The following is an 11,899-nucleotide window of genomic DNA, read 5'->3' on the forward strand; positions in this document are numbered from 1 at the left end:
CCCCATATGAAGCTGCCGAATGCCTGCGTGGCTTCATCAGTATTTGCCTTGTTAATATTTTTAGGATGTTTGGCATACCATTGCAGATATTGTTTTGGTCGACCATTGTCGCCATGTTTAATAGCCAAGGAAAGTCCTGTGCCCCCCTCACTCTCAGAGCGTGGCAAAATGAATGTATAGCTTTAGGCCAGCAGGTGGCTGATGTCTTTGATCTGACTAATTGTTGGATATGTGGGAGTCCTTTAGGATTTAAAGATTGGCCATGGACATCAAAACCACTATCCCCAAAATGGCCCGTGAGTAACTGGAGTGACATAACCATCGGTAATAACTCATTCTACTGAAATGAAGAGCTAAATGCGGCAAATGAAGAGACGGGACGCAGCTTGATGCAAGCAAGTTGTCCGTTATTAGTGATTTTCTTACACATATACACGTTTCTACCTTCTACATATTACACACTGATTGGTTAAATCTTAAGCGTAAAAAACACTGATTGGTTGATATTTAAGGCACACCGTTAAAACAATAGGAACTTATTGGTTTACCTTGACATAGCAACAATTTCTATTCCAAATTAGGGGGCTTCTTTCTACGCGGCTTTCTTGATTAACAAAGTTACATATCGGCGCTATGCGTTCCCTTACTGGCTACTTGTTTCTCTGTCCGTCTGGTTGCCTCCTCAACTGTAACGGCGCAGGGGTCTGCAGTTAGCTTGTTCCTTTGCTCCCAGGGCTAGTGCCCTACAAGTTCTAACAAGTCTCTGTTCATCAGGCTATCAGTACTTGGACTCTTGTCCTTGAGGCATTGTCCTACAGCTTGGTAATGTCCCCAACGCACAGTTTGCTATCCCAGCACTCCGATAGTCAGAGGTGTCACCGAGCCGAAGCAGCCACGGAGCCTTCAGGCTGAGCGTGGTCAGTTGTGGGCAGAAGGGGGTCTGCTGGCTCTGCGACAGGGATCCCATGTGGAGCAACCTGCGGTGATGCAGTTGGAGGCAGACTGAAAAACACTATGTCTGCGTGGCTGGGTTTGGACAAAATGGACTTTCTTGTTTATACAAATTTTTTATATATCTTAGATAGTACATATGTCAGTCCCTGATAGGTTTTTGTGTTCGTCTTCTTGCTTGCTATTGCTGTTGCTGTAGGTGCCCGTAGGCTGTGGTTCTAAATTCCAGTTCTTCACATCCTGTTGACATACCTGACAATTTGTGGCTGTCTTAGAGGTACAGGACTAAGTATTTGAAGTCAACTAACTTGTCTGCAGGTCCTCTGCATTCCCCAACATTTCCCCCTTTTTGTTTCTGAACAGCTAGTACCATTGTTGCCGTGTGCTGCAGGGCCCTTGCAAAGACGACGGCAACCAAGGCATTATCAAACAAAGAATACTGCCAATTGAGTGAATTGATGCCCCAAAGGATGACAATTTCTCAGATTTTGATAACGTGTTGCTGCAATGGGGTGCCTAAAATCCATGCAGCTCATACCATCACAATCCTCTCAGCCGTGTCCTTGAGCCAACATCAAAAGGGCAATAGTTGCTCTGTTTTGTATGTCATAGTGGCAAATTTGACTCACGTTCTTAACTGTAGAGGGATGTTTAAAGGACCGAGGACATATGTTACCATTGTCTGGGTTGGAGAACCCAGGCCTGTTAGTTGAAGCTGCAGAGCAGCTTTAACTTGTCCTGGGAACAAGCAGTGGGAGAAGGAAAACAAGCTATGCACAAACAAGAAGCCAGGTGCAGAGCAAGTCCTGGGAACCGCGAAATCAGAACACTCTGATCAGGCGCCTGCAGCATGCTCACCAATCAGGGACACGGACACCTACATGGCCCAGAGACTTTTATCCAATCAGCTGTGTGTAAAGTCGAGTGAGCGGTCGATTTAAGTTATAAAAATGACCTGTTTGTTTAATAAAGGGAGCACGGCATGTAGCCATATTGGTGTGATTGTCATGACTTGGCCAACATTCCACGAGGGACCCTCTTTGCCTAACAAACAAGGTGATTTAACTCTTGAATGCTTTCCCTGCTGTTGCTCCGGATAAGAGAGAACCACCCCTAAACAGGTAAAGATCCGTGAGGAAAAAAAAATCCTCTGGAGGGGGATACCCCTCCCCCTTCCGTATTAAAAGTCATTCAGCATCTGTCAGCAGGTGGTGAGCAGTTGTACTGTGCATCACTTGGGGTTTTTTCCCCTTTCCCTTTTCCTTTGGATTTTACCCCTTTCCCCACCTTTCCATCCTAATTGTTACTATTATCATTGTTATTACTGATGTTCTTACCTCTTTATTCTGTTTAAATTATGAAATTGCTCTTATCTCAACCCTCAAGTTTTACATTCCTTTCTGATTCTCCTCCCCAGCCCTCCGGAGGGGGAGTGAGCAGCCGCTGCGTGGTGCTTGGTTGCCGGCCGGCATTAAACCATGAGACCAGAGGATGAGGCTACTGAAACAGAAACACAGCCTCACTCCCTGGATTCATAAGCACAGCGTGTTCGTAGATGCCTCAGATAGTCTAGTAATTAAGTCCATGTCATATGTGGGGCTCAAGCCAAGGCTCCCTCACCAGTGCCTGGTGCAAGCCTTGGGTCTTTCTAGATCTGTGTTTCCTGGGCCCTGAGAGTCCACGTTCAAGTTCGCTTGCGCCTCATACAGACACACAGGGATCCCACCAGGAGCGGGCCTAAGGCAGTCTGTGCTTCCAGCTGCCATCCCCAAGGCCCTGAGCCCCGCAATGACCTGCCTTCCCTTGTTCCACTGCACCCTCATCCTTCTTGCTGAGCAGGCAGAGCTTCAGCCCTTTGCTGTGACCCTTTGTGCCCGACTTGTCTGCCTGCAGCCTGCTTCCTCTGGCAGGTGCCAGGCGTGGAAGTCCTGGCCTTGCACACGAGACTGAAGAGGACTGGCGCCTGGTTAGCCACAGAACTGAAACACTTTATTGCAGGGACTCAGCCAGCTGAGCTCTTCCGTTGAGAGGAGCGCGGGCAGGACAGAGCAGGCCTTTGACACTGAGGCTGCCTTTGCATCAGCAGGCATTGCCCCAGCGGGAAATGGTGGTGGTGGTGCACTGCAGCCAGCCCTGGATCTCTTGTCCTGCTAATCAAACCTTTTCTCCTATTAGGAACTGCACCACTTCTGCAGCCAAGAAAGGAAATCCCACAGCTTCTGCACTGGAATGGGCAGGGTGTAAACCTTCCTGCTTCTGTTGGTGTTGGCCTGTGAACGGGGGTGGAGGTGAAGGCTGGCTGCGGCCTTGCAGTAGTCGCTACTGCTGTGTGCAGGCCCATCTGTTCCAGGATCCAGTTGTAGAAGTGCTGGGTGGAGGTGTAGACTCCGGGCTTCTTTGCTCTCGCACAGCCCATCCCCCAGCTGGTCAGGCCAACAAGCCAGAAGTAGTCAGCGCTCTTGTCTTGGCACACAAGAGGCCCACCGCTGTCCCCCTGCAGCAGAGGAGAGAGGATGAAGGGGTTGTTGGGTGGCCACCGTCAGCCCAGTGGCTGGCTCCTTCCCTCTCATGGCACTTCCAGAGCTGTATTTAGTGGCCAGCCAAGCTCTGGAGAAGCTTTCCTGGGAGGGGGTGGTGGGCCTGTAAGGCAGGGCTCGCTCTCTGCGGCAGGTTGGTGCTGCAGGTGTGTCAGGAGGCGTGTCTGGCTTGGGATGGTGAAGCTCTGGGCTGCCAAGGGCACTGGGTAGGCATTGTGAACAAAGTGCCAGGCCTCTGGGACAAGGCAGGCAGGCCCTGGACAAAGGCCTACCCATGGGGAAATGGGTTTAGGCCCTCAGCAGTGGGGACACAGCAATGGGAGTGTGAGTGGCCAGGAAAAGCCCGTGACGGTGCAGGTTTGGGCGGTTGTGGCGGGGCTGCCCGTGCTGCCGGGGCTTGGCTTGTAGCACGCTCCTACCTGGCAGGTGTCGATGCCACCCTGCGGATAGCCAGCACAGATGTTGTGGGTGTGGATGGCCCCTCTGTACCAGCCGCTGCTGTTACAGACCCCGGCATCAATGAGGTGGACCTGGGCCTCCTGCAGCACATACGCCGATCCTCCAGCTGTGAAGAGCACAGAAAGGAATGAACACCAGCAGCTCATTGCCAGTTCTCCTTCCCTGCGTGACTGAAGCCCTATCCCGGGCTTGGCTTTGCATGTGGGGAGGCGCTGGACCGCTCCTTCCTTTCTGCCTTGCTCTGGGTCAGTGGCTCACGCCCCCTCTCTAAGAGGCATACGTCCCCACAGCCTGATTCTGGCTTTCGCCCTGCTGTCAGGAAGAGCAACCTGCCTCCCCAAGCTGGCCAAGCTTGCACTCGCAACGTGACTACATTTTGGGAGCTCACCTCTTGCAGTCCTGGCACCCCAGCCACTGACGTAGCACTCTGCCAGCTCCGAGACTCTCAGCGAGGCATCCGGCACGCAGGCAAGCTGTACGTAGCTGTTGCACTGGACAGGCTGCTCCAGTTCCAGCAAGGCAATGTCGTTTCTCCACGTGATATTATTGAAGTGCTGGTGAACCAGCAGCTGCTTGATGTTGCGCACCTGGGCCTCAGGTCCCAGCTGGGTCAGCTGGGTGGCACCTACCACCACCTGCCACATGGTGATGTTCCTGGAAGGCAGATGGAGAGAGGGCTCAGAGGGAGCAGAGCCACATGCTGCAGCAGCACAGCAGTCGCCCTGCCTTCTGCTTGGCAAGGCAGAGAGGAAAGCAGTGCTTGGGAGGGTGCGACAGGCCACGTGCTTGGGCTCAAGCAGTGTCGAGCTGGAGGCTGCTGGGAAGCAGTGGCATGAGCCCAGCCTTCTCCTGAGCAGCCTCTCAGGTGGCTGCGGAGTGCCCAGGCACTGGGCGTACTGCAGGGCAACGGGAGGGCAGCACGTGCTTTTGCACTCAGGGCACCTGCTAGAGTGTGGGGCTAACCCTGAACCCTGGTCCTCCTTACCTCCTCGAAGAAGCAGTGGGCTGATGTGAGGACCCACTGTGGGCTGATGAGGGAGCCCCCGCAGATGTGCGCCGTGCCTCCTTCCAAGAGAGCCTCGATGCTGACGATCCAGGGCCAGGCCCCTGGCTGGGCATCTGTGCCACCCACAACGCGCGACATGCCGTAGTGAAAAGCCGCAGGCCGAAGGCCGCAGGTGCCTCTGTAACCAGAAACTCCATTCTGGTTAGCTCCATGGAAGCTTGTGCCATTCCGGCTAAAGGCCAGCTGTCTTCCCTCCCCTCAAGGCATGGCCAGAAGGGCCGAGGAAACCCGTGGGGCATGCGCCCGCTCCCCTTTCCCCGCTTTCTGCTTCAGCCCGTAGATGACCTGTGCCGGCAGCCTGGTGATTGCAAGGAGCTGAGCCTCCCAGATTGCCTTCAAGAGCCACTGGGGTGGCCATGGGGGACAAGCAGGACCCCTCCAGAGAAGCTCACAAGGGTTGCCCAATGTCCCTCCCAGAGCCTCGGGCCACTTACCCACAGCTATCCCATGTGCCGTGCACAGGACAGCACATGGCCAGCAGGACAACGAGGAGGAGGAGAACATCCATCACTACCAGCAACATGTGGCAGCTGCAAGAACGAAGGCTTGTCGCCACCAGTACGGCCACCGACAGAGTGCCCGCAGGATTCCTGTTGCCTGGGGTTCCCTTGGACACGGGGCTGATGTCACAGAGTGCCTGGTTCCAGGTGCTGGGCGTGGTGGCGGTGGGGAGGGATGGGGGGCAACAGGAGGGGTTCCAAGCAGGACTGGAGGCGGAAGCTGGGATCGCACACCCTGACAGAGCCCCACGCAATGCCCTGCTTGCACGATCAGGGCGGGCAGGCCCCGTGGCAGGCAGCAGCGCCTGGCTCCCAGCTCTGCCTGCTAACAGCTCACAGGGCAACACCCAGCGTGGCCTCGCAGCCTCTTTGGGGAGTTCCCTGCCGCCCTGCTCTCTGCAGCCCTGTGCCACCGGCTCCTTCCCAACAAACAGACACACAACAAAGAACACAATGACTACAGCAGCATGCGCGTGCTTGGGTGTTGAAGAGCCAATCTGTTGATGGCCGTGGCAGCCAAGCAGTGCTGGGCAAGCCAAATAAGCCAAGCACAGCCCAGCAACATCAACCTTCCTGCACAAAGCACAGTGAAATGCAGGTGCAGCACACTCCTCACTGGCCATGTCAGCCACAGCAACGCGCTCTGGCAGGCATCGTGTCCTTGCTGTCTATGAGTTGGATTGCTGTTCTGGGCACACACTGACCATGGCACTTGTGGGAAGGACAAGCAATGTTAAGCTCTAGAGGAGAGAAGGATGCTCCTGCTCTCAGCCCTACATGCCATTGTTAGCAGCTTTGCAAGTGCTTGTGCTGCGATGAAGAGACGGGACGCAGCTTGACGCAAGCAAATGTCAATTTACTGTACAGAGGCCTCTGGACAGAAAGCCGGACTTGCTTGGGGAGGGAGCATGCTCCAGCATCATCCGCAGAGCCATAAGAACTCCTTTCACTGCATGATCAAGAGGAAGCAAAGGGCATGCCCATGTTTCCAGAGATCCCAGTTCAGCTGGAGGCATGCCCTGCAGTCCTGGGTAGGAACAGAGCTGGGAGCTGCAGCACCATGGCTTGCCGGGGCCCAAGCACAGAGCAAGAGGAGGACGGTCCTGGCAGCTTCAGAGGCAGGCCCTTCTGCAGCTCCCGCAGAGGGGGCGTGCCTAGGTGGGCAGCAGCTGAGGGCATGCGTGCTCAAGCACCTCCAAGTCCTTCCTGCCTCCAGGAGGTGGAGAGGTGGCCAGTGGTTGGCAGGCCTGGTCCTCTTGCAAGGTGGGGATGCTGGGGATGAGCAAGCACGTGGGCTGCAGCCACAGGCCATCCACATGCCTGAAAGGCTCTCTCACCCCTCTTGCTGGTCACCTAGTCCAGCTTCAGGTTCACTAGTGAGTTGCGCGCACACACAGGGCTCCCAGCAGTAGCTGGCCCGAGACACTGGGGCTTTCCAAGCGCTGGCTGCCTATGGCCTGTGTTGCCGTCAGCCTTTGCTAGCAGCCAGGCCAGGGGACCCACCGCGCAGCGGGTGCAGAGTGGGCCCACACAGGAGGGGCTTTGGGGTGGCTCTCCAGAAGAGGCCAGCGGGTCCTGTGGTGATCAGGCACAGGGCTAAGCAAGTAAAGCAGCCAGCGCTTTGCTTCTGTGTGCCTGGCTCCTTGATCCCCCCTTCTCTCCGTTTGCCGTGCTTATACGTGCCCCTCATCTTCCCTGGCTCCTCCCTTTCTCAGCCCTGCTCTCCTTGGCCAAGACAAGGCCAACCCCGCTTATTTTGCCCCACCGTGCTCCCAGGTTTGCCCCATCTGTCAACACACAGATGTGGCCTTTGGGTGCTCTTAGCTAGGTCCCCTTGCACTTGCGTGCCATTGCTGACGGGCTTGCCTGGGAACTGCTGTCCCTGCCAGAGTCCTCTCTGCAAAATGACCCCAAGCTCTTGAAGGTCAAGCAGCTGTGAAGCGTGGCCACCTCTGACGCCATTCCCCGCTAACCACCTGCCAAATGTGGTGCTAGAAGAGCAGCGTATCCCCAGCAGACAAGTTGTCTTCTCCAAGGACGCCTTCTGCCTGCTCTCCGCAGACCCACGGGAACCGGCAGCAGGTCCCTTGTCAAAACACAAAGCAGCCTTGAGCCCGCTGGCTTGGAGGCCCAGTTCTGGGGCCTAGGAAGCCCTGTGCGCCTCAAGCGCCTTGAGAGCAGCTCTTCAACTTTCAGGCAGAGCCTGCCCGCTCCTCCTCCTTGGGACCCAGTTGCTCCCTCCGCTGTGTTCCTTATGCCTCGCCACACAAGCCAGGGTGGCAGCAGGGAGCTGCCGCACCTTTCACAAGCTTTGAGGCTGCCATGCTTCAAGCCACTGCCCTCGCCCCCCACGGACCTAGCCCTGCTGCGCTTTAAATGCAGTGCACGTGCCTGGATCCTGCTTCTCTGCTGCACTCCAGCATGTGAGTGAGCAAGGCTCCCCCAGGCAGTGGCAGAAGGCAGACTCCTGAGACAAGGCTGATGCAGGATTTACCAAAGCCATGGACAGCAATGGCACGTACGGCTAAGAGCAGGAGCATCCTTGTCTCTCGAGAGCTTCACCTTGCTTGTCCTTGCCACAAATGCCCTGCTCAGTGTGCGCCCAGAACTGCAATCAGACTCATGGATAGCAAGGAGGACACGAGGCCTGCCAGAGGGCGTTGCTGTCACTGACATAGCCAGCGAGGACTGTGCTGCACCTGCATTTCACTGTTCTTTGTGCAGCAAGGTTGACACTGCTGGGCTACGCTTGGCTTATTTGGCTTGCCCAGCACTGTTGCCAGCCGCAGCCGTAAGAGACATTGGCTCTTGGACACCCAGGCATGCGCGTGCTGCCTGTAGTAGCCCCGTTCTCTGGCGTCTCTTTATTGGGAAGGAGCTGGTGGCATGGGGCTGCGGAGAGCAGGGCGGCAGGGAACTTCCCAAAGAGGCTGTGAGGCCATGCTCGCTTTTGTCCTGTGAGCTGTTAGAAGGCAGAGCTGGGAGCCAGGCGCCGCTGCCTGCCATGGGGCCTGCCCACCCTGATGGCGCAAGCAGGGCATTCCACAAGGCTCTGTCGGGGTGCGCGATCCCAGCTTCTGCCTCCACTCCTGCTTGGGACCCCTCCTATTGCCTCCCCTCCCTCCCCTCCCCCCCCGCCCCCCCGACACCACCACGCCCAGCACCCGGAACCAGGCACTCTGTGACATCAGTCCCACGTCCAAGGGAACCCCGGGCAACGGGAATCCTGCGGGCAGTACGTCAGCAGCCGTACTGGTGGCGACAAGCCCTCGTCCTTGCAGCTGCCACATGTCGCTGGCAGCGATGGGTTTTCTGCGTCTCCTCGTTGTCCTGCTGGCCGTGTGCTGTCCTGTGCACGGCACATGGGACAGCTGTGGGTAAGTGGCCCGAGGCTCTGGGAGGGAGTTGGGCAAGCCTTGTGGGCTTCACTGGAGGGGGCCTGCTTGTCCCCCATGGCCACCCCCCAGGTTCCTGAAAGCCATGTGGGAGGCTCAGTGCCTTGACAGCAGCCAGGCTGCCGGCACAACTCGTCTACGGGCTGAAGCAGAAAGCGGGGCGAGGGGAGCGGGTTTTGGCCCCACGGGTTTCCTCGGCCCGTCTGGCCATGCCTTGTGGGGAGGGAAGACGGCTGGCCTTCAGCCGCAACGGCGCAAGCCATCCAGCAGCACAGTAAGGAGTTTCTGGTTACAGAGGGAGCTGCGGGCTTCGTCCCATGGCTTTGCACTACGGCATGTCGCGCGTCGTGGGTGGCACAGATGCCCAGCCAGGGGCCTGGCCCTGGATCGTCAGCATCCAGGCTCTCGTGGAAGGAGGCACGGCGCACATCTGCGGGGGCTCCCTCATCAGCCCACAGTGGGTCCTCACAGCAGCCCACTGCTTCATCGAGGTCAGGTAAGGAGGACCAGGGGTCGGGGCTAGCCCCACAACACTAGCAGGTGCCCTGAGCGCAGCAGCACGTGCTACTGCCGTCCCGTTGCCCTGCAGCACGCCCAGTGCCTGGGCACTCCGGAGCCCCGCCGAGAGGCTGCTCAGGAGAAGGCTGGGCTCGTGCCACTGCTTCCCAGCAGCCTCCCGCTCGACACTGCTTGAGCCCAAGGCACGCGAGGGCAGTCGCAGCCTCCCTAGCGCTGCTTGCCTCTCTCCCTCGTCGAGCAGAAGGCAGGGCAAGTGCCGGGCTGCTGCAGCACGTGGCTGCGCTCCCTCTGAGCCCTCTCTCCATCTGCCTTCCAGGCACATCACCGTCTTGCGCGTGGTGCTCGGTGCTACCCAGCTGACTCAGCTGGGCCCTGAGGCTCAGGTGCGCGCCGTCAGGCGGCTGCTGGTTCACCAGCACTACTGGAACGTCACACAGAGGAACGACATTGCCTTGCTGGAACTGGACCAGCCTGTCCAGTGCAACAGCTACGTACAGCTTGCCTGTGTGCCCGACGCCTCGCTGAGAGTCTCAGAGCTGACAGCCTGCTACGTCAGTGGCTGGGGTGCCAGGAAAGCAAGAGGTGAGTGGCCCAAACGCAGTGGCGGCGCCAGTGCAAGCTTGGCCAGCTTGGGGAAGCAGGATGCGCTTCCTGACGGCAGAGGCGAAAGCCAGAGTCAGGCTGTGGGGGCGTAAGCCTCTCTCTTCGAGAGAGGGGCCGGCGCCATTGACCCAGAGCAAGGCAGAAAGGCAAGAGCGGTCCAGCGCCTGTCCGCATGCAAAGCCAAGCCCCGGGGGAGGGCTTCAGCCAGACGGGGGAGGAGAACTGGCAATGAGCTGCTGGGTGTTCATTCCTTTCTGTGCTCTTCACAGCTGGAGGATCGGCATACGCGCTGCAGGAGGCCCAGGTCCACCTCATTGATGCCAGGGTCTGTAACAGCAGCGGCTGGTACAGGGGGGCCATCCACAGCCACAACATCTGTGCTGGCTATCCGCAGGGCGGCATCGACACCTGCCAGGTAGGAGCGTGCTACAAGCCAAGCCCTGGCAGCGCAGGCAGCCCCGCCACAACCGCCCAAACGTGCGCCATCACGGCCTTTTGCTGGCCACTCACACTCCCATGGCTGGGTCCCCACCGCTGAGGGCCTTACCCGCCCCTCCCCATGGGCAAGCCCTTGCCCAGGGCCTGCCCGCCTTGTCCCAGAGGCCTGGCACGCTGCCCAGAAGGCCCGCCCGGTGCCCCTGGCAGCCCACAGCTTCACCATCCCAGCCGTCTGACACACCTTCACCACCACCGTGAAGAGCGGTGAGAGCGAGCCCTGCCTTACAGGCCCACCGCCCCCTGCCAGGCAAGCTTCTACAGAGCTTGGCTGGCCACTGAATGCAGCTCTGGCAGGTGCCGTGAGAGAGAAGGAGCCAGCCACCGGGCTGACGGTGGCCACCCAACAACCCCTTCGTCCTCTCTCCTGTGCTGCAGGGGGACAGCGGTGGGCCTCTCGTGTGCCAAGACAAGAGCGCCGACTACTTCTGGCTTGTTGGCGTGACCAGCTGGGGGACGGGCTGTGCGAGAGCAAGGAAGCCCGGAGTCTACACCTCCACCCAGCACTTCTACGACTGGATCCTGGCGCAGATGGGCCTGCGCCCAGCAGTAACCACTACTGCAAGGCCACAGCCAGTCTTCACCTACACCCCCGTTCAGAGGCCAAGGCCAAGGCCAAGGCCAACAGAATCGAGCCGGTTTCCACCCTGCCCGTTTCCAGTCCAGAAGCTGCTGGACTTCTTTACTCGGCTGCAGGAGCTCCTGCAGTACCTAAGAGCGAAATAGCTTGGAGCAGCACGATGAGGAGCATCCAGGGCAGGCTGCAGCGCACAACGACCGTTTCCTGCTGGGGCAATGCCTGCTGACGAAAGGCAGCCTCAGTGACAAAGGCCTGCTCTGTCCTGCCCACGCTCCTCGCAACGGCAGAACCCAGCAGGCTGCCTTCTTGCAATAAAGTGTTTCCGTTGGCATGGCTAACCACGCGCCAGTGCACTGCAGTCTCCTGTGCGAGGCAAGGACTTCCAGAGCCGGCACCTGCCGAAGGAGGCAGGCTGCCAAGTCGGGCACAAAGGGTCACCGCAAAGGGCTGAAGCTCTGCCTGCTCCGAGAGAAGCATGAGGGAACAGTGGAAGGAAGGAAGGCAGGTCATAGGAGGGCTCAGGGCCTTGGGGGTGGCAGTTGGAAGCAGAGAATGCCTTAGGCTGGCTCCTGCTGGCATCCCTGTGGGCTTCTGTACGAGGCGCAAGCCAGCTTGAAAGTGGCCTCTCAGGGCCCAGGAAACACAGATCTAGAAAGACCCAAGGCTTGCACCAGGCACTGGTGAGGGAGCCTTGGCTTTGAGCCCCACATATGACATGGACTTAATTACTAGACTATCTGAGGCAATCTACGAACACGCTGTGCTTATGAATCCAGGGAGTGAGGCTGTGTTTC

The 11,899-nt window shown here is 58.0% G+C and overlaps 1 protein-coding gene and 1 pseudogene across 2 annotated transcripts; one reads left to right on the forward strand and one right to left on the reverse strand.

Annotated features, from left to right (window-relative positions):
• Positions 1-3,122: 3,122 nt before the first annotated feature.
• LOC119145896 lies at positions 3,123-5,947 on the reverse strand (annotated as a pseudogene).
• A 2,248-nt stretch (positions 5,948-8,195) lies between these two features.
• LOC119145941 (acrosin-like) lies at positions 8,196-11,292 on the forward strand. Of its 2 annotated transcripts, XM_037382788.1 has the most exons (6): positions 8,196-8,503; positions 8,539-8,890; positions 9,204-9,404; positions 9,744-10,009; positions 10,300-10,445; positions 10,904-11,292. In XM_037382788.1, the coding sequence occupies exons 2-6, from the start codon at positions 8,802-8,804 to the stop codon at positions 11,249-11,251; spliced, it is 1,050 nt and encodes a 349-aa protein (XP_037238685.1). In that variant the 5' UTR covers positions 8,196-8,503; positions 8,539-8,801; the 3' UTR covers positions 11,252-11,292. The 2 variants fall into 2 exon arrangements, with proteins under 2 accessions (XP_037238685.1, XP_037238684.1); XM_037382787.1 differs by having other exon boundaries at positions 8,196-8,890.
• The last annotated feature ends 607 nt before the right edge of the window (positions 11,293-11,899 follow it).

Source organism: Falco rusticolus, chromosome 4 (genome assembly GCF_015220075.1).
Source record: "Falco rusticolus isolate bFalRus1 chromosome 4, bFalRus1.pri, whole genome shotgun sequence".
Lineage (NCBI taxonomy): Eukaryota > Metazoa > Chordata > Aves > Falconiformes > Falconidae > Falco > Falco rusticolus.